This window comes from Etheostoma cragini, chromosome 11 (assembly GCF_013103735.1).
Source record: "Etheostoma cragini isolate CJK2018 chromosome 11, CSU_Ecrag_1.0, whole genome shotgun sequence".
NCBI lineage: Eukaryota > Metazoa > Chordata > Actinopteri > Perciformes > Percidae > Etheostoma > Etheostoma cragini.
Window position 1 is genome coordinate 8,414,211 of NC_048417.1, and position 25,134 is coordinate 8,439,344.

The 25,134-nt window shown below is 41.1% G+C and overlaps 2 protein-coding genes across 2 annotated transcripts in view; both read right to left on the minus strand.

The window, feature by feature from the left end:
• Positions 1-3,067: 3,067 nt before the first annotated feature.
• Positions 3,068-6,648, minus strand: LOC117953428. Its single transcript, XM_034886438.1, has 2 exons — positions 4,526-6,648; positions 3,068-4,421 (listed from the first exon to the last, which is right to left on the minus strand). The coding sequence occupies exons 1-2, from the start codon at positions 6,467-6,469 to the stop codon at positions 3,678-3,680; spliced, it is 2,688 nt and encodes an 895-aa protein (XP_034742329.1). The 5' UTR covers positions 6,470-6,648; the 3' UTR covers positions 3,068-3,677.
• A 5,944-nt stretch (positions 6,649-12,592) lies between these two features.
• The window catches only part of fam160a2 (family with sequence similarity 160 member A2), a 23,221-nt gene continuing 10,679 nt past the window's right edge, over positions 12,593-25,134 (minus strand). The window contains exons 5-12 of the mRNA XM_034884615.1: positions 22,871-23,116; positions 22,052-22,219; positions 21,306-21,385; positions 20,566-20,729; positions 18,764-20,140; positions 18,139-18,317; positions 17,525-17,687; positions 12,593-16,954 (exon numbers count right to left, since the gene is read on the minus strand). Coding sequence (XP_034740506.1) covers positions 16,650-16,954; positions 17,525-17,687; positions 18,139-18,317; positions 18,764-20,140; positions 20,566-20,729; positions 21,306-21,385; positions 22,052-22,219; positions 22,871-23,116 — 2,682 coding nt within the window. The 3' untranslated portion in view covers positions 12,593-16,649. The remainder of the gene's footprint in view (positions 16,955-17,524; positions 17,688-18,138; positions 18,318-18,763; positions 20,141-20,565; positions 20,730-21,305; positions 21,386-22,051; positions 22,220-22,870; positions 23,117-25,134) is intronic.

Sequence of the window (25,134 nt, forward strand, 5' to 3'; positions counted from 1 at the left end):
GTTAGTACAACAACGATCAGCTGAGACAATTAACTCACTTGGCACTGATCTCCTGATCTATCCTCACACCTCTCTCCACTGCTGCTGATTGCAGACCACATACACATTAGTGAACACACAGTATGGGCTGCATCCAGCAGAATTTACTGTACTTTTTGTTTTAGTTCCATAGTATGCACTGTCACCAAGGGGACTGGTAAAGAGAGAGCACTGTGTACATGTTTGTATGTGTAGGCCAGTTACAAGTTGAAATCTGTGTTACAACTGCTTTTATAAGGACAAGCTGGAAAGGTCGGAATGATCTTTCAGCCACTCTGCACCTCTTTTACCCAGTTGAAACATCAGTCTACACACTGACTTTAAAGCAAGGAAAGATGAACAAAAGCAAACTTGTTTTTGGAAATGTGTTAGTGTAACATTTGTAAAAATGCTCACCTTCCCTGCTTGGTAAACAGGGTTCCAAAGGTAAACATCTGGTGCAAAATTGGTATTGACACTGAGAATCTGAAACTATGAACATCTTATCCTGTACAAATGCACTATGCTCTGTAAATAATCTAATATTTTTGCGTTGGTGTATTGTGTGTAGGATCCCAGTCATTTCCATAATTGCTCAACATCTCAAGTGTTTATTCAACATCAGTGAATACATTGAGCACAATGTCATAATGTTCTTATATAAATGCATTCATCTATAACTTACACAATGCTTGCTTCAGACAAAATTAAAAATGTAAAATATGTAAGTGAATTTGCTTTGGTTTAAAGACATCTTGTGCTGGTTGTATATTTCTTTAGCAAAAAAATATTTTTTTAATCCATAATCTAGGCATCTTTTGTGTGTTTAAAACCTCATGTATGAAAATGTAGGACAGTTATTTTTGTTGTATAATGTTAGGTAAGTGAGTAAAATTGTCTGGAAGCATCCAAACAATTGCCTACTTTAAATAAAATATAGGCAGGCTGCGACTTGGGCAAGTGAAAGAGCTAGTGAACTGGGAGAAGGGGTTAGCTGACTGAGGAACAGGAAAGCTCGATGGCAGGATGACCAGCTGGTTAGGAAACAAGAAGGCTGGCTGACTGGAGAACAATGGATAGTTCTTCACCTTGGAAACCGCTGAAATGGGTGAACCTGATGACCGGGAAACAGTAAGATTATTCTCTTACACTCTGTAGCAGCACCTAGTGGTAGTGGCAGCAAAAGGTACAACAATGTGTCTTATGTCATCACCCAGCAGGTTTCCTTAAATATAATTAAGTCTTTAAATTAGGTCTTGACTTGAATCAGAGGCTGTTTATCATTACAAGGTTTTATGTAAGTCCTGCACTGATGTGAATCCTTGTCTCCACCTGCACAACCTGGTGTTTGGGGATTTGTGCTAGCAGTATGCTAAATATATAGCATGCTGAATAAAGTGTGGCGTGCATTTGAAAACTTAGCTGACACAATCCGAATACTATTGGATGTTTGTATAATGTTTATGAGAGATGCTCTAGAGATTAGCTAGTTTACATAGCTTTGTTTCATCAACAACAAACATTAGCTTGCTAGCTTGTGTGGCTCCTATTAGCTACATCACATCATGGGTTGCCTTGCCTGTCCGTCAATTCTACCAAGTGAAGAGCAAATTGATTGAATATGTTTGTGGCCTGAAATGTAGAGCAATTACAGCAAATACCGTACTTTGGTGCCACACCCAGGTAGTTCAGAGAATCTTGTAGTACAGAAAATTCCCAGCAAATACTCGGTGCCCGGGGATAGTTCGCATAAGAACTTGAAGCATCCCCTGGAAATAGACATAGCCGGGTGAGCTGCCTGTCTTCAAAGTTCTAAACTTCTGCAGCCAACTACAGTATACTGGAGTAACTAACAGCTTTTATGTTACGGTTAACATTACCGTATGCATCAGAACACTGCTATTTGGCCACATAACACTGTTTGTTAAAATCCCTTTAGTGGATGTTGAAAAACAAAACGTTGATTAGAAGATCAGATGTGCAGGAAATTGATGCATACAAAGCCTTTGGCTATTGTATGTATCTTTAATTGGCAACAAATACGAGTTTTGAGGGTGTTAGACCCAAGAGATTCCTCCTTCAGTTTTTTTCTGTGCAAGTTCATTTTGTGGCTAATACTTTTTCATCTGCATTTAAATTCTAATTGTGGTTGGTGTAGGATTTAACTTGTGATTCCCCTCTAGTGCAAGATATGGCTGAAAAATGATTGTTTAGTTTGTGTCAAATGCTTCTAATGTGGTAGGAAATGAAGAAAATGGCTGCGATTTCTTGAAAAATAATCAGATTCAAGATCTGATTATAAGTTTCTTACTACACAAACCAAGGTCGGGAGGAAAAGATCACAATAGAATATAATGTTGCTCATGAGTACAGGAACCCCTGCTTAAGTTGACTAAAAAGAGAAGTAAAAAAATTATCTTTAGCAAGTTTTTTGGAAAAAATGCTTCATTGAACCTAGAACAAGTTCAAATTTCAAATAGCTGCAACCACGTACAGCATGCATCCACACATACAAATACACACACACACACACAACTTCACAAACATGACCTCCGTGCCTTCAGCCTCTTAGGGTGAAAAATGACTGCCAAAGGGTAATGTGACTTTACATCAAACTGTTACCACAGCTCTCAGATAAATGTTGTGGTGTAAAAGGTAAAAACTAATTTCCTTTAGTGGTTACCCATAAAGTTACCCAAAAATGAAATACTAAATATACTAAGTATGATTACTGCAAATACTGTATTCGTGTATACAACTTTGCCTGATCCCAAATATAAATGTTCCCCTGATCTGCTATAAACAGGCACATTTCACAGAAAAGAATTTGGATGACTGTCTGGTTTCGCTGCTGATGATTCACCCTCCCTATACATTCTGGCAACAGTGTATCCACATGTTAAATACAGAATCCATCAAAGAGTGGCGGATATGACAGACGCTGCTGGTGAAAGAATGGAGTGGGAGGACTGAAAAAAGCCACCAAGATCCACTGGTTGTCAGTAAAGATTAGTGACAGCGTGAACAATTGTAGAATTTGGAGGAATTATTAAAGCAAATCGTGAACACTGAACACATCAAAATTAAAATGCCACATTGAAAAAACAATACTGCATTCATATTGGTCTTGAATCTTGTTGAATTTATTAAATCCAAACACATGAAAACATTTTTAGAGTTTATTTGTCGGTACTATTCTCTGCAGGTAAGCAGCTGTGAGTGAAAACTCTTAAAGAGAATTAAGGGCCACATAGATATTATACAGACTATAATTGAACTTTAAATCTAAAAAGTATTTGGAAAAGCAATCAGCAATTTTGTTTGACCTTGAACAGTTTAGATCATTAAAACCAAACTAAACACATAGCACCAGCCATTTGTTTTTTGTCTTTATAGCTTACCTTTATGGCTTTTGCCTTTATGATGAATTGATAGCCTTTGGCTTACAAATACACCTCCTGCTCTTAATGTACAGCTCAACCAAACACCAGTAAATTGTCAGTGAAGTTTACAGTCTCAGCACAGGAGCTGCATCTGATTGTAGTTGCAATTCAGCAGATAAAACAAACAAATTAGTTATTAGGAATAAATAACACACTAGGTCTTAGGTATGATTGGTCACCCCATAAAAGTTTCTAATATCTTCAAACACATTCTCTCTACTCCTTGTTCACCTTGTACTGGTATATCTTAATGCAATGGTGCATGCTGTCAGACACAGCTAGTTGGCCTTCAGGTAGCAGGGTCAGTCCACGTGGACTACTCAACCCGTGGGTTACTATCGGCCACCCGACTCCCTCTGCTGGGTACAACAGAACTCTGTGCTGCTCCCCCCAGTCCGCTACCAGCACACTACCATCTGTATCTATAGCGATGCCCCAGGGGCAGGCAAGGACTGGTCCCATACCAGCACAGACACCTAAAACTCTCACCGTGTTCCAGCCTGGTTCTAGCACTTTTATGCAAGGCACACAACCTGTTTCATTGCCCCTTTCAGACACAGCTACCATGCCTGAGCTCGAGCATGCTGCCACTAAGTAAGGCCGGTGGAATCCGGTTACTACTGTGCGCTCAAGACGGGAGCCTGTCTTAGGGTCAAGCTTTAGGGCAACAAGGGTACCTTTCCGGATATCGGCTACTAAGAACTCATCCAGCCTGGTTACGGTCACACCCCTGGGAGCCTCAAGCTCATCTTTTGCAGAGCCCAACCCTGACCCTCCAAAGGTCTGGAGCAGGCGACCATGCCGGCTGAAGACAAGCAGGGCCCGTTCTGCTGCACAGCTTAGTGCAATCAAACCCTTAGAATTGACGGCAATGTCAAAGTAGTTTCGACATCGTCTGGAAGAGCCGTCAGAAGTTGGGGAGGTCACTTGCTGGAGGACATTGCCTTGAGGGTCAGTCACCTGTTTCAAAGTTGGATTCAGTTTTAACAAGGGAGGAAACTTTGTTTCATATAGAACACATTCTGTATGTTGTATGTCTAAAAGAGTTTTAACACAACACATACCTGAACACGTGCATTTCCACAGTCCACTATATAGAGTTGGCCCTGTGGTGTTGCATGGATTCCACTTGGCAGCGTAAGCTCAGCTCTACCTGAACCCTGCTTCCCAAACTTCCTGATCAGATGGATTCCTCTGTGGTTGAATACTGTCATGGAATATTCTACTTCCTCCTCCAACTCCACCAGGGCTGGCTCTCCTCTCTCTCTTCTGCCTTTCTTTGGCTCTTGAGTGGAACCGTCTATGACGGGCATGGATAAAGACCTTGCCACCAGGGGTTGTTTTGAGCCAGCCATGGTGATGTTTTTCTGCGGCTGTTGCAGAATATTATGACTTCTATATGTAGGGTATGAGAGGGTCTGCCCTATGTCAGAGACCCTAGGCCCTCTACTGAGAGTTGGGGAGGTTGAGCTCAACATGGAGTTGAAGTTGCTACACTTCACGTTCCACACTCCTACTTGTTCATTTGTCCCACCACTGATCAATGGGCGAGTCTTGTGTGTCAAGTCCACTGCAGACTTCGATAGACGGCAATTGTAGTTCAGAGAGCCTCTGTTCATGCTGTGGTCATTAGGTGGGCTAACAATGAAAGTATAGCTGGAGTCCAGGCTGTCTGTCGGGGATGGTGCTCGGCCAGAGTCCCCATAGGTCCCTATAGAGTGTTCATCAGAGGACTGACTGAGGCGAGAGTGAGGTCGCCCCCTGGAGGTGAGGTCTAGGCAGCTTTGGCTGGTCAGAGGCTCTTTTGGAATCATCCTTGGATTTGATAGGGCACTGTTGCTGTACTTCAAAAGTCTACTATTAGAATCTTGACTCACTTTTCCTCTATCTTTACCCTGGCTGTCTAAACTCAAGCACCGACTTACTTCACTCTTAGCATGCTTCCATCTTCGATCAGGTGAGGGGGACGGCTTCCTACCAGTGACCACAGTAATGGACTTCCTCACATTTTTGGGAGAGTTGTGTTTTCCGTTTCTATTCGCCCTGTACATCTGCTGCTTGCCTTCAGTATCAATGTTTAGAAGTACCTTAGGGGCAGCAATAAATGCATCCTCTCCTTGTGGCTGAATAGAGGCTGAGTCCATCTCGTCATCCGGTGATGACTCCCAGTCCGACTGCTCATACTTCGGAAGCCAGCGACATATCTTTGTTGAGGACAGGTTTTGTTCCTCTTCTGATTCCAGATTACTCCGGGTGGAGAGGCTGATCTTTCTGGCAACCCTGCCTGTTGGTGAGCTACACCCTTGTCCTAGGCTGCTTTTCTCTCCTCCAGCACCTTGATGGTTTGTGTCTTCACACTGCGTCTCCGGTGAATGGAGAGCACAAAGCCGCCCCTGTGGCCCACAGCCGCCAACATACAGGCAGAGGCTTTGCTCTTGCACACGGATATCTCCAAAGTTGACAGCATGAGGTTGGGAGCTGGGTTTGAAGTTCACTTTCTTTAGGGAAACTGAAACTTCCCAGGGTTGTAGGAACTCTGCAATGTCCTTCAGTATCTGGTTTGGCCCACCATCCTCCAGGCGTGACTGTTGACCCACCTCCTGAATCTTATGCTGAAGTTGAGCCAGTTTACGGAGCCTTTGGTCCAACAGGGACTGGCTGACCCGGGTTGCTGCCATGTTCTCCCTCTGGACCTGCTCCAGATGCTGCTGAGTGTCCCGATGGTCTTGTTCCACCCTCTCCAGCAGGCGCCGCTCTTCTCTGCGTGCTCCCAGGATGGCCCTTTCTACACCTCGCTTCACAGATTCCGTCTCAGTTGCATGGCGCTCTTGTAGGCGACGCAGCTCTGCCTCTGCCTTGGCAAGGTCACACCGTGCCTGTGTTACCCAACATGGAGGGGACTGAGGCAGGAGAGCAGGGGAAGGACCGTCTGAATGACGATCAGGACTGGGGCTGTGGGCTGGAACAGGAGAGGAGGAGTTGCTACCCAAAGGAGTTCCCGCAAACATCGTAATGGATGGATGGATCTTTATTTTCTAGTTTGAGTTCCTACAGAAAGACATAATTGGCTGAAAGGGAAGATCATTAAAACAATTAATGCCTAATGAACCACAGTATGTCAGGTAATTCAGACTTTAACTTTAAGAGTAATATTAGAGTATATAAAATGATTGTGATGTTATGCTGCTAACACTGTTTTGTTCAACCCCAACATATTTTTAACTACATTGATCATATAATAACTATATTAATACTATACACTATAGTGCCACAATATGACCCGGGCCACACAAATGTAGTTTACTGACTCTGAAACACTAATTCAGCTTGACAAAGGTGTCTGAGCAACCACTTTTTCAACTATGTGCACCAAAAAGATCTTTTATTGAAGCCATTTTATGCTGCCAAGATGCTTTTTGAAAGGTGATACAGCTATAAAGGAAGGCCATACAAGAGACAATTCTATGGGCAGAGAGAACTAGCATAGAAGGAGAAGAAAGTTTTACACTGAAAAACATCAATTGGCATTTAAAATAGAGGCAGACAGCCAGAAGCATCTAAAGTGAGGGCAAGAGTGGGAGGTAAAGAGACAGCCCAAGTCTCAACACAACAATACTTCTCAACTCCCTAGCTCTCCATACAGACTCCGCTTTGAAATTGTATTCATGAGAAGAACACAGTGATAGGGCAGTGAAAGATGTCTGTCCTCCGTGAGAAGTATTTTGATAATAGTGGAACCCCAGGGAGCCGTCATATAATGAACACAAAGAATCATTCAGGGAATACATCAGGACGTTTCTGGCCCCAAACTATTTTATAGAAATGGGTATGCCAGTCCAATGTCTGAATATTTTATTATGCTTTTTTGCAAGTTTTTCTAAAATGGAAAAAGAAGTCACTTTAACAAACATGTAACACAGCTGTACAAGGACATTGGCTGTAATAAATGCAGAGGGAAAGTATGACTCCAAATTGCAAAGTATGCGTTAAAGAATACGAAAAATGATATATTGAATGAAGTCTTCAGTGACAACTTCTCATACTTCAGAATTTGTATTACTCAGTGTTGCTGGAGACAAGTATAACAATTAAAAACTTCACAAACAGACGCATAATTATATGGTTCATGCCTGCGCTATTGAGGATTTACATGTTTTAAGCTGTATGTTCAAGCTCAATATGTTGTTTCAACATACAAACATCTTCAATAACAAGTGGCCAATACTGAAAACTAAACAACATGTTAATTTCTGGGATTGAGTTGAGAATAGAAAGATAATTAGTGTGCCACAAAATTCTTTTTGGACATGCAATGCATATTATATGATGATATATTATGGCAGCACTTGAGTTATAATACATCAAAAGAGGTGGAAAGTCATTGAAGTTGTATAATTTAAACCTATGTCCCACGCAAAAAACTTTTTCAACTAAATTTGCAAATATTGAACATGTCTGAGTTATAACTAGCCTTATTAAGTCACATTCAATAGTTTAGCAAAAGGGAGGTTTTGAGGAAGGAAAAGAAAGAAAAGGAAGAAGCCATTATTTTATCTGTATTTAAAGGTACTAAAAATTTAGCATTAAGAATGCAAAGTATTAAACTGAATTTCCAAACAGTCTAGTCCTTTGTCCCTGATATTTGCCCTCTAAATCCAACCTTAACCCACATCCCGATTTTTTTGTCAATTGTGCAAGGCACTATGGTTGATACTTTTACTTGTCTTTGTCTTGCACGTTGACATAAGCGCACATATTGTAAATCGGAATAATGTTTAGAATTTTCACTGTACGGTTATATGTTTTACCCTGATCACCGGAGTTAATTTTCCAAAATGGTTTGGAAGTTCCTTAAAGTCTCTTTGTCGGAACGTCTGGATGGGAAAACTTTTTTTAAATGTTTATGTTCTGTTCATTTTGTTGTTTAACCCTCTCCTTGTTGTTTTAATTTAATTATGAGGAGTCAGAAAGGCATTAAACAAAGCTTGTGGTTGAAGCGTGGGGGCCTCCTTGGGTGGGTGTTAGCATTGGTACCTGACTCTGGGCTTAACTTGATGCTATTTAGCAGCATTGATGAGCCAAGCTAAGCCATGAGACGTAGTAGTTGAGAGAATGTACCTAATATATTTATTAAATGCCTGGCATTTGTATCAGGGGTGTGCATATTTTTGACTAGCTGGAAGTCTTTTTGCTGTGGTATGAGTTACGTTACACATTACTTATTAAACGTGTCTATTCTATTCATAGGAGTCTTCATATCAGTCTTGTAGATTTGATACTTGCTCACATTTTTGTTGACTTGGTCTATGTCCGTTGTAGTGTGGCTACTTGTATTTATGGAATGGATTTTAAGTCGTGAAGTTTTTTTTATGTTGGAGATGAAGTGACAGATGTGTCTTAGGCAAAGTGCCAGTCCCATCTCTTTGTGTCAAACCAGGTTTCCACTTACAACTACATTATAGATGCGGAGGGTCCAATTGCTCATCCTGCGAGTGCTGTGTTATAACTGGGTCACATTAGGAAAATATAGTTCTTACTACATGTCCGTCTCAACAAAATAAGACTTAACTTCAGAAGTACTCAAAAGATTATGTGGAATTGTAATATTTGTTAAAAAAAATTTTTTTAAAAGCCCCTATTCACATTTGCATTTTCACACAAAATGAAATCAACAAATACTTAATCAAACTGGGCTTTATAACAAAACCATTGAATTCTGATTAAAAAAAAAAAACACAAATCCACCGGCGTGTCTTACCTGCAGTCAGGCACCAGCATTGCTACGAACCCATGCTCTGCTCTTCTTCTTCACATCTCCCCACTCCCTCACTTTTTACCATTAACCTCCGGCCCTCCCTCTGCGCTGTTTCCCCTCTTGTTGGCTGTTGCTAGGAGACCGCCAAGCTGACTCCAGTTTCTCTCTGCATGCAGACTCAGAATGTTCATCTACAATTTACATTTTTCCTGATCTGTGGATTGTATTATTTATACGGAGTCCCGCGGCTTTGTTTTGAAGAAGACTTTAAGTAGTAAACATTCAGAGTGGGGAGCAAATAGGTTGATAACATAAAGCACTGAAATACACCTATGAGCTTCTGTGTAGACGTGCCGCATGATGAAAGTGTTCCTGTGATGGTTGAGTGTAAGAGTAGGCCGTCTGCATTGAACATTGATTTGTATGGTCGGTCAGCATGCCGTCCAGTGTTTGGCTCATACTCACATCTGGGTTGTTCCCGGACGTGTTTATGTGATGTTAGGGCTGCAACTAATAATGATTTACATTATTAGTTAATGTACAGATTTTTTTTTTATTAATTCATTGATTAATCACTCACTCTTAACATGTCAGCAAATAGTGGTAAGTTCCCAGACTCTATGGTGATTTGACAATTAACTGATATCAGAATTCTTGCCGATTCATTACTTGTTAATTGACTACTTCAATATCTGACTAATTATTTCAGCTCTACTGGTGACCAGTGTTGGGCAAGTTACTTCCAAATGTAATATATTATAGATTACTTACTGTCATTTTTGAGTAATTAGTTATATTACAATATTACTGTCTCTAAATTGTAACGTGTTACTTTTGCATTACTTTTAAATAACTTTCACCCAAAAAACACCAGAAGTTTGACTTGGCAGCTCTCCTCTTTATCCACTTTAATAAATCAGAAATTGTTCATAATATTTTGTAAAACGTAAATGAATATTCTGATTAAAGCTATACAAATATATAATTAAAACTTAGAATAAAAAAGTAGGGGAAAATGACAATACTCCATTAAAACTACCTCACCGTTGTAGTGAAGTATGGCATTGTTGTAAAACGTTTGTGAATAAAAAAATCATGTTTAGTTTAAAAACTAAGGTAGTCTTAAATAAATGGTCAATTATAGTGTGATTAAAAACTCACTATTTACAGTACTTGATTCACAGCTATGTGAAAAGGTACATAACCTTATTTAACAGGAGGGTAGTTTTACTGCGAACCGTCACAGGAAGTGCTTTTATTTTGATGCAACCTGAGCGGAAGGTTTCTGGTGTGTAGGCTACTCTTGATAGCTTACTGAGATGAACGTGGAACGCTAGCAACAAAACATGCTCATCAAGCTTAAGTTGTTCACTTTCTAGTTTGTATAACTGCGACATATTGAACGAATGGTCATAGTAAAAGACACGCTCGTCATTCAAAGCCGTACCACTACAGGCAGAGTTACTCTGCACGGCTGATAAAATACAATGATATTAACTATGTGTAGCAAGCCTCAACATGAATTCCCGACGTGTTTCTATCTGCCAGCAGCTCGCACACACTGCTGTCCGTGCTGACCCTAAACCTGTCCGTTCAGTCTCTATGTCTGATCCATAGACCGTTAATAATGTACGGTCTATGGTCTGATCACGTGAACAGAGACGGCACAGCACCTCGCGTCACCGCAGCGTCATAACTCCTGAAAATAATATCTATCTCGCGAATGTGCCTGTCTGTGCAGTCATCTCGAGCTCCGAATAAAGCAAAAGGATATATTCGTGTTTTTTTTATTTTTTCTTGTGAAAAATGTTTCGCGGTGTTAGTGAATTCTTAAAATAAAAAATAAAAAGACCCACTAAATGTCGCGTTAAAATGCGTTGTAACTCGCGTTACTGAGATTGTAACGAGTATAATATTACCGACATTTAGTTATATATTGCGTTATTACTGCATCACAGCAAAAAGGAATACTGTACTGTACTCCCAACGCTGCTGGTGACCAGTCCAATGTGTTTGTCGGATGTTTACAATATCCATATTTAATGTTTTATCAATTAACCTGTTGTTCCAAAAAATATTACATGCATTTACAGAGCCATGAAATGAGACACTGGAACCTTTGGCATGTCATCTTAAAAGTACGCTCTAACTGTTAATGATAAAAGTAGTTGCACATTATTCCTATTGATTACTTGACTTTAGCTCTAAACATTACCCAGGTTTCTGATCAGTCCACCAGTTTGTGTCTTTGACTCCTCGATATCCAGCATCTCCCTGTTGTTTGTGTACTGATTTAAGTTCTCAGCAGTTGAGGATGAACCAACTTTTATATAGGATTTCCTGAACACTGCTGCATTAATACTCAGTTTTCTTCCTCATCTCTTCACCCGTGATGGAAGAAGAGAACAAGAGTGACAAGAACTGCTCTCAAGACATCATTACTTTGCTTATTAGGCATGGGCCGCTAAAGGCTTCTGACAGTATGATAAAATTGTTTATTTTTTTACATTGAACACAATGTATTTCACTTTTTAAACGCACTGGCAAAGAGGGGAATTTATTAACTGCACTTTGAAGACTCACTGCAAAAATGAGGGGAAATGTATTGGTTTCAAATTGACTTTAAAAAAAAAAAACGTGATATATACCATAAAACCGGTAACCGGCACATGCCTGTTGCTTAATATTACATATCTACTACATAACAGTTAAAGATGTGCCAGCACCCATGGCAGACAAGCATCAGAAACCTGGTGAAGGTGTTATGTAGAACACCATCTTTCTATCAGAGTAAAGCTGTTTCTCAAAACCAGACCCTCCAGGATGTGTAAACCGGTGTTCCAGGACAGCTCAATACACGCTGGGAGGGGCCCCGGCCCCCCAGATGGATGAATTAGAAACGAACACTGCTTTGTGAATGTGCGCCAAGCATGTTATCATGCGTACTAGTTAGTGTTATCCAGTCTTTTAGCGCAGCGGTTTCCAACATCTTCAGTGGCTTCTGTGGCACACAAAGTAATGTTTAGTGCTTTCAGATTTATTTTACTAGTTGTTGCGGTTTTTCCATGTAAATAGTGGTTAGTTTATTTTTTAGGCCTTAAATGGTTCAAACTATTCAAGAAGGAAAGACCCTTTATGGTTGAATGTTTCCATGCCAAAGCCATACATAATCTGTGACGAGAGTTCACAAGTAGACTTAATGAACAAGCCAAGAAGGTTGGAAACCACTGTGTTAACATACTGGAGATATGTTTAGATGGAAAATAGATAAATGTTTGTACAGTCACAAGACGACAAAGAAAAGACACCAGGACAAAAGCCATATTGCTAGGCAAATTTATAAATTAATAAAAACATTCCCTTTGTAGTGTTTTCCGACAGCTCTTTCCCACTTTGTATTTTTATTCTAATGATTTCAAAATATAGAAAAATATTTCTGATAACATTCATCATTACATTATTTTTCGCATGATTTCCATTCTTTCCTGTTGGTTATTTCACACATGTCTGCATTTTTAACCCATTACTTTTTCTTTTCTTTTTTTTTTTACACTATTTACACATCAGTCCACATCCTCTTTCAGCCTCACTCGGGGGACGACACTTGAGCATGATTTTGCATAGATCACAGGGGAGAAATCCGTCGGGGGTAAAGTCGAAGCTTTTCAAAGGAAAAGTGAGAAGATTCTGTACATCCCATGATAAGCAGTGCAAGTGAAACGTGTACACATACTGTATGTTAAGAAATCAGCTGTGACAACAAATTCTAACCGGCAACTGATTCTCTCTAGATGAACTGTATAGGTTCCCAAAGCTAAATGGCCTACAACAGTTTGTTCTTATAGTCATACAGTTAAAACCCCTTTCAGAAATATACTAACTGTACGTACATTTGAAAGTGAAATATTTTGCAACGTTAGAACTGTCAGCCAATCATAACCCTAAAACAAAGGTGTATGCTATAATTCCAATTCAAATGATAAAGTCAGTTGCATGCTGTGAAATGAATCAATTCAACAGCTTGGGAATTTGAAAGATCTGAAAGATTCTATTTTTATCTCACTGACGGATCAGTTGTAGTGTAAGTACATCTGTCTGGAACACAGAACACAGCAGAAAAAGAAAAAAAAACACTAAATCTATAACATGACATTTTCTGAAGCTTAACTTTTGGGTTTACCAACACAATCATAATTTAATCAAACATATACAATGGAGTCTGAGCAGAGCTGGGGTGCGACACGGAAGCAGCAACCACCCCAGCTGAGACGTTGTTTATCAAGCCACAAGACACAAACCGAAGATATTTACCATTAAACTATTTTGGATGATGTAATTAATTTGGTTTTGTTGTTCTGCACTGGCTTTAGCATCCAGCTGCTGTAGTTGCTGCATATTTAAAAACTCTTTCCTAAATGTAACATTCAAATCAGTGTTGGTGTGTTTTTGACAGGCTGTCCCTGTGTCCATGATGCCTGCTAGTGCCTGAACAGTTGGAGGGCTCACTTTTCTACCAGCACAGGAAGCCATAAGCTGGCTGCCATTCTTGTGGAGTGTGAAAAACGACTTCCATAAAACAATGTAATCCATCACAGGAAGTGACCACACACACAAAACAATTATATTTGCCAAACTCCCTGTTTTTTTTTTTACACTGTGTGCGAGTTCTGTTTCTACAAATCAGCGCTGCATTAAATGAAGCACTGCTCACAGTCCGTCATCTGACTTCTCCAAATAGGAGTTAAAGTCCCGGTGGGAAATAATCCCATATAAAAACGCCAAACTTTGCCAAATCTATGTCTGTGTTCTTAAAAATTAAATACAAGTACATACTGTATGGAAAAACATAAACATGGAAAAAATATGACTGCAGGATATGTAGATGTACATGGGCTAAAATCCCAAATCCGAAAAAGTGTCATCCCATAAGACTGATACCAAGTTTTACATCTCCGGGTTACTGAGCAGCTCCCTTTTTAATTAAATCACAGCTAAGTCCCCCAAAACACACCTCCCCCTGTCCAATAAGCTTTACCTGGTAAATCTCCTTTTTTAGCAGTAATTCTGGTTTATTAAAGCTTTGGTCTCGTTTTCACAGGTTTAGCCATCGGTTCTATCTTCTGACAATGTTGCACCGATCAACTTGATGAGTTCAATTTCCTAATGTCTTCCATCCTTTCCTTGCATTCCACTTTTGCTGTACTATTTTAGGCATATATGACCTGAACTAACAGAACAGTTTGGAAAAATAGTTGGAAAAAACCCCCAAAACAATCGTGAGTGTAAAAGTAGACAAACTCTGAGGAATGAGACCCTCTGGCCTTTTTATCTGTGCAAGGGAAACAATCTGATTAAGGTGAACAGATGGAAGGACGAATGGCAGAAGGTAAAATACAGAGCCATCAATCACCATTTTAACTAAGCGAGTGCAAACATTCAGTGTGAAATTTGTTCTTTGCTGCCACCGATGATCTCAGTCGGCGAGATTAGTCACTTACCACTAAAACCTACACCATAAAAGCTTATTTGAGTTCAGCACTATCGCACAAACCAAAAGGAAACTTTCTCTACACTATTTCAATATTATTTATTTATAAAACTTGCCTTAAGTGGCATGCAGAAACTCTTAACTAATGGCATTAAAACAGTGAGGTGTTACGAAATGTGTCTAGAAATTTCATAGAAAAGTGAGTTAGAGCAGTAATGAAGTACTACGTTTACAAACATGACGACCGTAGATATGGCTTTGACAAGTTGAGAAGCTCTCAACTTGTCCAGATGAAACGGTTGTCGCCGCAAGATGGCAGGCACTTTTAGCAGCTTCTCTACTGCTAAAAGATGAGAGAGAATGTCTATGTGTAGAAAACCAAACAAATTCACCAAAAGCTGGGTCATAGTTACATGGGTTTTACATACCAGTCAATGCTTCATTTAAGAGGTCCAAAATGATGGACCTGTGAATTAAAGAACCATCTTATATAACAAACTCCCAACAGATAATTAAAATCTTCAAAAGGTTGCTAAAAAAAAAAAGAAGAGAATTTCGTCTTGGCAAATGCTTTTAACACTGGGCGGCTGCGACTTCATTCAACCTCAGACACAAGAAAATAAATTAAATGCCGACCACAACGCTGGCACTGACTGTCACATCCTCACGTGCACATTCATACTTGGTACCTAACAATGAAATGTGTGTTAGTGTTACAAAACAAATAGCAGCATGTTAAGTTCCAAGATGAACAGTTGTATGTTTCCGTCTCATCCAAAGGACTGAAACAACTGAGCTAACTTAAAATGGAAAAGCTGAAATTGAGATTGCTTCATTTTTAGCATACAAACAAAGAAATGAAGAACAGTGAATGACTGCCTCACAAGGACCTTTTTCAAATGGCAGTTCATAATAAATGGAAATCATGCCAACACTCCCTCAAAAAATGTTTCCCTTCTCACTTTTTTATGGCAGATTCTCTCAGGTCTTTTAAAAAGACTGAATGACAGACAAAAGGTATGAATTGTAAAGCAGTGCTGCCTTTCAATCCCGCAGCCTCCTTCATGGCAACAGGTGAATGGCTTACTAATGGCCTGAAGAGTTGGAGTCATTTGTCAAAATAAAACCTCGCATACACGACAACAGACACAACTGCTCCCACGTGTTGCTGATATGTCTAGAAAATGGTGCAAATGCAAAAGACAAACATGTTTAGAACAAAATATAACAGAAATGGTATTCATTACCCAAAGTTTTCCAGTACATTTTGTGTTGGCCGTGCTGATTCACAGGAGACAGTGGCACTGTCCCTCGCCTGTCTTCCAGTTCTCATCTCTCTGTGAGCTTTCTCTATTGGCCAGTCCTTTGATAGAGGACCAAAGCAAAGACAAGCTTGTCTTACTGACATGGCCAAAGCTGATTGGATCATTTTTTAGGCGATTGACGAGTCTACACTTTCAATGTTTTCCTGTCAAACTATTTATTTTTGGTTCTTCTCCTCTGTGCCGCCTGAAAGCACCCTTTCAACTTTAAACATAAGAGACTAGCACCAATATGTGCACCTATTTCTTTTATCTGTGGCTTTACTGTGTCACATTATACCATGGCATGGTATGTGTATGTACAAGCTCCTAAATCTCAAGCATTTACTGAGATTTTATGAGTATAGAATGTAAATATAATACATGATATGCACAATATCATAAGTTTACAGATTAGGAAAATGTTTCCAGTCATATAGGTATCCTATAACAATTTGGTACAAAAATGCCCCTCTTTCCATCTTGCCTTTTGTCAGTGTTATTTTAGACGACTCACTTTAGCGACAGAAAAGTCTCAGTGCTTTAGTCTGTCCTCTGGTGGTGGGAGAATCATATAACAGTTTTTTTAACAGCCTAATCAAAATGAAACCGAGGCTAAGAGCTAGATTTGAGGAGTTTGCAGTCTATTCCTCTGCCTCAGGGCTGTGCGGGAAAGGCAGAGTGACGGCGTGCTCTTGAGCCAGGGCAGCCAGCTCCTTGAGGAACTCACAGAAGATAACGGCACAGTAGACGGCGTTCTTAACTCGCAGAGCCTCGGCTTGCTTCTCCAGGCCAGAAGTCCCTCCGCCACCCTTGAACAAAGCGCTGTGCAGTGATTGGCTGCCGTCCCGTACGTGCGCGAGGGCCAGCTGAGCGGCGTGCCGAGCCCGGGTCGGGCTGTTGGTGTGACGAAGGATCAAGTCTCCGAGAGATGGCTTACGACTCTTCACTGGAACAAGACAAGGGTAGGTCTACAAGTCAGCACAGTACTAATAAGGATATAGGGCTGAAAGTTATTCTCAACTCAAGGTCCACTTGCTAGTTTTTTAATTGAGAGCTTTCAAAGACGACTGAAAGCTCTGTAAAAAAAAAAAACTATCCATATGAACATGCATTTTTTCCTTCAATTTAAGATTAAGTTATTAATAGTCATAATTGTGATCGCTCTCTTTAAAAAAAATTTAAATTAACTGATTGTAAAGCGCTCACTTGTTTAAAGAAAAGATAATAAATTAATTGAGAAATAACTTGTTACATAGATTTGTGTGGAAATAAAGACAATGACTTTTCAATCTCACATTTTGAGTGCTTGGTAATTAACAATCACATGCAAAGAAGTTTCTTACAAACTGAGGAAACGGATTCTGTTCCACTGTAAGAGCCAGATAGAAAAAGGCATAAAAAGGTGAAACTTGAACTTGATGCAAGCCGTCCTAGTCTGCCTGATTAAATGCCAGAGACAAACGACACAGGCACACAAATACACAATGTGTGTAAATCCCTCCTGTTTCTAGCTCACCTAATGAGTCAGAGCGCCGCAGGGTAGGAACTGCTGCAGGAGAGTCGGCCCAGTCCAACTTGCCTCGGGCAACCAGGTACTGTTGGGCTTTCTTCAGCATGGCAGGGAAGTCCTCATGAGAGGCAGCAAACGCCTCGATGCGGTTCTTCACAGAACCTAGAACCTGATGTGAGTCGGCCAAAAAAAGGTTTTTTGATTGATTTTCCAAAAAGCAGCTGGCTTTTGTTCGTTGATCAGTCAGTCAATTTTTATTTAAGACTGATAACTGTATCCCAACTTAAGTGCTATTTTTTTGTCCTATACAGTATTAGTCCTCCATTTACAGCATATTAGAATACAGGAAGAAACGGAATATGAACAAGAAACTATGCAAATGCATTGTGGGCCTGATCCTATTGGAACAGAAGCTAACAGAAGTGAGGTGGGCTGGAAATGGACAACTATGCCTACAAACAATAGACTAAAAGCAGTCATCTCTTCAAGTAGAAATACAGAGCTACTATTTGTGCTGAGCACCTGGTTTAGAAATCTAACCTACATAAGTTTAATAGACAGCATGAAGAGCATCCTTGGGTCAATACTGTATGTCAAAGGTGTGGCATGGTGCAGTATACCTGGATCAGTGACTTGATGCTCGGCTGGAAGACCATGTTGGTGTTGAGCAGGAAGGAGCGTAGGAGTGGTTGAGGATAGCAGGCCAGCTGGGCCACGATGCCCGTGAGCAGGATGTTGACGTACAGCGAGTTTTGGAGCATGTTCTCCAGCTTGGCAAACAGAACCACCATGAACGGACCTGCACAGAGAAGAATTATTGAGTGGAAAGGAAACAATTTCAGCTCAGCTGCATGCGAATAAACTAGGGATGAAATAAAAAGGTGTCTTTCACAGCTTTTTTTAAATAGGCGAGGTGGCGTAGAGGCTGTCAGAGTGTGAAAAACAAAAGGCAGCAGGGTGCTTTAACAGCTTGTGGAGGTTAAATGGGGACAATTAAATCTGCCACTGGCGAGAAAAAAAACTAATCTATCCCCTATGATTTCAGAAAAATGATTCAAAAATCTGAATATTATCATTACTAATGTATCTGTACTGCTTTTATATTGGATCCTGGACTGTGTACACCTACGCTGCAAGAGAGAGAGCAAACCAAAAATAAAATACCTTGATTACCCATATTTGCACAGAGTTAGGCACAGCTTTAAAATAGAATGGAATATAAAAAAATACAGCCAACAGTCTCACCTGTGTACGGCTGGTAGGCAGGCTGATTTAGTGGTCTGGCAGGACTGCAGAGGCCCACAGCAGGCCCTTCTTCCTTGGTGTCACCTGTCAGCTTCACCTCCAGGGCTGAGGACAGCGGCTGCTCCTCCTCCTGCCGCTCAGAGGATAGGGACTCTCTGGTGGTTTCCTCCTGCTGGCCGGCTGCTCTGCTGCGCTCCTTCACTCGTTCCTCCAGCTCCCTCAGCTCCTGTGTAAAGGCCTCGATGCTGATGCCCTGACCGCTGGAGTCTCCGGGGAGCGGCGCTTCTCCTGGTGCCTGTTCCAGCAGCTCCTGGATAAGACTCTCTACAGATTGTTGCGTCTGGTTGGCTTCTGGAAGATCTGAGGATGCACTGGGTGGGTTTGAGGTTTCACTGGTCAGCAATTCTGTGACAGACGTTAGCTGGGTGATGGAGCTTTGAGTGGAAATCTGGTTAGGGCGATCATCCATTTCGCTGTTGCTAAAAATGGACTGCGGGAGAGTGGTGCAGCTTTGGGAAGAGCAAGTGACAAGGGATCCATTTTGATTTGCGTTTTCATCCAAATACTGCTGCTCCCCCAAATCTCTTTTCACTTTCTTTACCTGCAGTCCTCTGTCCCGATTATCTGAGCACCCGTCCCCCTGTCCCGTCACTCCGTTAAACATTGCCTGGTAGCTAACAGTGATGCCAGAGGTGGGATTGTGTGGTGCTGGGGACGAGGCGGGGTGGGAAGTCGATAAAGGGGCGACCGAGGACGAGGGGACAAGATGAGGTATTGGCTTTGGCAGGAGCTCCTCTCTCTGCAGGCTTCGTTTCTTGGAGCGTGGTGTGAGGCTGATGCAGTTGTTTTTGCCGATCGTAACGTCCCACTCGCCGCTGTCCCGTTCTGAGCTGCTCCACTCTGCTCGTGCTGCAGCCACAATAGGCGCCCTCTGCTGGCCTGGTGGGGTATTACTGCTTCCTCCCTGCTGGAAAGAGAAGTGCTCAGGGAACATCGCCATGGAGGGGTTGGAGGTAGGGGGAGGTGGAGGTGGAGGGGCTGTGTTCGGGGAGGGGTTTTCTCCATCATAGGGTGCCGACCAGTTGCGGCAGGCCCAGGAGCAAATCTCAATTCCCCGCCGTGCGTCTTTGAGGTACTCCAGGTAACCCGAATCCCAGTCCAGACACTCAGTGTTAGCCTGCTGCTGGTGCATTGGGCTCTCAGGGGACAGAGGGTGGGAGCTGGAAGGACCTGACTGCAGCGGCTCCATGCTGGGGGTAGTGGGACCTGCTCCTCCTGATCCACCTCCGGTGCTCTGTTGCCGGATGAAGAAGGATAAGCGGGATGGGGTGCTGGGTCTGGGTGGGGCTGGAGACTCTGTGGTGGGACTGTTCAGTGCTGTAAGGTGAAAGAACAGAGATGCAAACAGTTAACTTTCCCACACTGTTGTAACTGGTAAGTTACATTATATAAAAGAGTTACATATAAAGAGTATGTGTATGATAGAATAGAGACCTTTTCAAAAGTAATTCCATTGGCAGGCAACAGCCTGGCCCCTTGTTAACTTCCTGTCAGTTGATTTCATTCACATTCACAGCAAAAGGAAATCAACTTGGAGCCATTTAGAAAGTTTATGTTTATATCTGTGAAAACGTCTGTCTTGATTTGGTATTACAACTATTATAGGTGGAGATTTGGTCCTGCACTGAAATTAACAATTTGTGCTCCTGAATTACTAAATTTCCATCCAATAGATGAAAAAAACAAAAAACAAAAACATTTTCAGTTGTGTCACAGCCACAGCCAAAAGCGTAGTAGCTCACCTTTTCCCCAGAACGCACCGTCGTCGTCAGCGGAGGACCCTGCGTTCAGCCGGCAGCACTCTGGGATCAGCGACAGGAACTTGTCTGCTGACTTTCCGTACAGGTCAGCCTCCCTGATAGCACGACGCTGACTTAACATTACATGGGTACAGGGCAGTAGATACCTGGCAGCAAACACACACATCCCCAAACAATTATTAAAGTCATCAGTCATTTTCAATACCACATTTTATTTGGCAATGTGGGCTTCTCTATCTTGCTGTGACGGTTGGCAGTTACAAACTTTAGTTAACATGTTTATAAAGATTCTTAATCATCCTGGTGAGAAGAAACCAAGAAGTACAAAGACGCAAGCAAATGTATTTACTGTTTAGTCCTAAAGACAAAACTGACCTTGGAAGTTTGCAAAATGCTTGTTAAAATTTTAAATGTGAAGACAGTGTTTTCCCTATCTGGTTTGTGGGCTGAGGAACACTTCATTTTTTCAAAATTCTGGAAGGAGGGCACCTATCATGATATTCAAAAGGACCTAGGTAGTACATCTAAAAGCAAAGATGGGGAGGGACAAATACTCTGTGCTGTACACAGAAGACCGTGTTTCTGACACATACATTAACCTTCAATTAATCTAAATAAGTATGGAGAAAAATATTTTCTACTATAGCCATGTTTTACATATTAAATGAGCCTATTAAAAATATATAAAACTGGGGAAGACATGCTGAGATGTGCAGACATACCTGAGAACAAGCTGCAGCATGACGTCTTCACAGTTCAGAGACAGAAGAGTCCTGAAGAGGCTCAACGATACCATACAGAGCTGCAACACACACACACACATAAGGAAATTAGGTGGAAAACGTGTCCGCAGAAATAATATAGATAAATGCTAATTTCCATATGATATGGTCAAAAAGTTTTTTTGGGTGGTGCTTATTTTTGCAATTTTCCAAAAATCTAAAAATTAAATAAACTATAAATGCACTAAAATTGAGACACTTGACTTTTCCTCTCATTTGTCAGGTATATTTTAGTAACAAAACAATTCCCAGGACTGTGTTCAGTGGTACCGTCGTATTTAAATGTTACTGTGTGAGTGAGGATGATGATGTGGGTGAACAGAACTACAAAAAGAGTGAAGCACAGTTTTCCTCTGAAATATTTACTCTCTTTTTTGGTTCCATTGTTGCATCCTACAACAACAACAAAATAAAAAATGAAATTTAAGATTATTTGCACATTTCACTGTGGATTGTTTTACCAACTACAAACAAGGTTCAGTAGAGCATGCATAGCTGCTGGAGACTTGATGACATTTACTCTCCACGTTTGTTCTGAAAACCAGATACTTCTGTATACTGCTGGAATCACTTTCAATCCATTTCTGTTCTCTGCCCACGCACCACCCACACAAGTGAGTTCGTACAAGGGCCTTGAGGCTCTCTTACACACACACACACACACACACACACACACACACACACACCCTTGAATTGCTGCTGATGCGTGTGAGTAATGTGTCCAGGATGGTGTCGTTGTCGTGGCGATGCAACAGGAAGAAGCGCAGGAAGGTTTTGAGGAGAGAGGTCTCCGACACGCTGCGCAGGAAAAGGTCTAGGTAGGCGGTGCTGGCAATCATCTCATCCACCGATGACTACAAAAACACACACACACACACACACACACACACACACACACACACACACACACACACACACACACACACACACACACACACACACACACACACACACACACACACACACACACACACACACACACACACACACACACACACACACAAACACAGATTTGTATAAAAACTACACCAAAAAAAGGCAGTGCGACAACTGTCCTATGGAGAAGATAAAGTCTAACATTGAATAGCCGGTAATGAGACAATTTCTTCAAATTGTCTTCTTATTTTGCTTTGACTCACAATCTGACTCATCTGTTGAATGGTCAGCAAACTACCAAGTGAACACGATTATTCCCCTGCTAATTCACTTTAGATACACAATAAATAACATCTTCCAGTAACTAAAGAACAGCCATAAACAAGAGGTCAATTTCCATCTGTGTGGTCCACCATATCCTGTTTTACTTACAGGATCAGTTTATCCAAATCACAAAAATAAAACCTGTTTTCCTTACATACCCTGAATGGAATCTGGCTATGCATAGTCTGTGGTCCACAAAAGCCTTCAAAAAAAGAACCATGGAAACTACTTCCTAACATTAAAATTGTCTTAAAGTAAACTGGGGACATGGAGGGCTGTGATAATCCTTTCCTTTCTGATTGTACCTTATGCAGTGCAGGGCCCATGACGGGTACGAGGAAGCCGTTGTGGAGGTAGTCCAGGAGCTGGGAGCGGACCAGGGGATGAGCAACCTGCACCACAGCGTTGCAGAACTCCAGAGAGTTCATAAACAGCACGAGCGACGACACGCCCATCCAGTCCTCCCGCCGCAGGGCATGCCAGTCGTCTCCTCGGACCTCGATCTTTCTTGGCAGAGAGGAGTAGAGACCGCTGAGGCCCGTCGCCAACACCTGAGAAGAGACAGAGAGGCTTCAGATAAGACAGCTGTGGGTCAGTAGGTGGTTGTGGTGTTGAACAGCTCTCACGTAAAGAAGTGTGAGAATTCTTAAAGCACAATGTTTTTAGTGTGGAGATTTTCACAGAAAAATAAACACCCTAATAAGATACGAGAGCTGAAACAGTAGCTTTGTTTCCATCCACACGTTTTTATCCAAATTAAGTAACATCAAAAGAATAATACATTATGGAAACTGTCAAATTCAATGTAATTTCATGAATATCGACTCAAATGAAATACGTTCGGTTTAATCCGACTTTCTCTTGATCAATATTTGGCTCATGCAATGACAGCTGATGGAAACGTTACTTGCCGAATAAGTAATGAATTGCGATTAAGTTTTAGGTCATTTTATGGTTCAACCCGCCACAAAACAGTATTTCCGCTCTGTTTGCACACATGGCTGGTGTCAACAAAGACAGATGTAAGTGGACGGACGAGGAGACGAGAGACTTTCTGATTTTATTTTATCAGGAACTCGTGAAGGAAAACTCTGTTTGCCAATGTTTGCTTGAATGTTGTGCGATTCAGTGCAAATATAATGGAAACACCTTAAAATGTCTAAAATCAATTTGATATGCCAATTTGATCGCAAAACAGCATGGGACGTCTTTATGCAAAGGATTTTATTCGCTTTAAAACCGTTGGATGGAAAGACACTTTTCCTTTAGTCACATGAGTTTTTTTTGTTTGTTTTTACTTAACTTCAGATAATTCAATTGACAAGTGGATGAAAATTTTGCTACTGTGTTGATAAGCAGATTGATGGGAAATTATTCAACATTTTATAGACCAAATGATTAATCAATTAATAGATTTAAAAATAATGTATAGTCAGGAAACTTGCAACCGTGTAATAAGTCCTATAGTAGATCACATGGTCTGCATATAAACAACCCCTACCTTACTTTTCCTGTCTTAGTCTGCTTACTGCTTACGGTACCACACAGTAAGAGGGCTGTTACAGTTGTCACAGAATCTACTGCTACATCCACAAACGTCAAACTAAGTTGATTAGAATATGTGAGCATGCACAGGCAGAAAATAGTGAGCCTCGAGCAGGAAGGAGCATTGGGTCCTTGATGCCACCTCCACTGGTCCTGCTAGCCTGGAAGTAGGTCAGACTGAAGATGCTGGAAGGAGGGCCAGCAGAAAATAGCTGAGCTAGCTCTTTGGACACAAGAGTGAACAGGCAGAGGAAAACAGTACTGACCATAGCATTAAAATAGGGCATACAGCCACACTCTACAACAGCCACAATGCCATCCTAATGCAGTTTTGAAGCTAAAAGGTTGCTCGGTTGCTGTAATTTCAGACTAGATTTTGGCAGCAAAGACTGGATTCAGAACGATGGGCCTGCCGTTAGAATGTTCGCACACAAACCTGCGCCTCACACTAAGTCCCTTTCAACGTTACATCCAGCAAGTTAGTATTGCCTTTTTGAGTACGAAATACATTTTAAATTGCAATCAGCAAAGAATGGCTCTTTAGTTACACCTAGTGGCAGCAGGTAGGAACTACAACAACACAAGCAGAAACAGCTCCAATCTTCTAGATCGCTTTTGATCATTTGCAGACCAAATGAAAATGTCAAAACAGACACCACGTGCTTTTTCTATTTTATCCGAAAGGAGAATTTTATGGATTGTAATAATAATGGTTCATTTAAAAGTAATTGCGAAATACATGAAAAAAGTTACCTGATACATCAACTGCTATGTTTTATCAAGTTTCAGTTAAACTCTTTGATTAGCTGTCCCGGTAGTTTAGCAGAGAAAGCAGTGGTTACAGATTATTGATTAGTTGGTGTTGAGTGAGGTGGTTATTTTTTTTTTAAATGTCTATAAAAAGCTTTCTAAGTTGAGGCAGAGCTGAAAGGATGTAGCTAAGGATGAACTGTCTGTCAGATGGCAAAGTCATGTCCTTCCCCTTTCCATTATCACACACTATCACTGAGGCAATAGTGACACA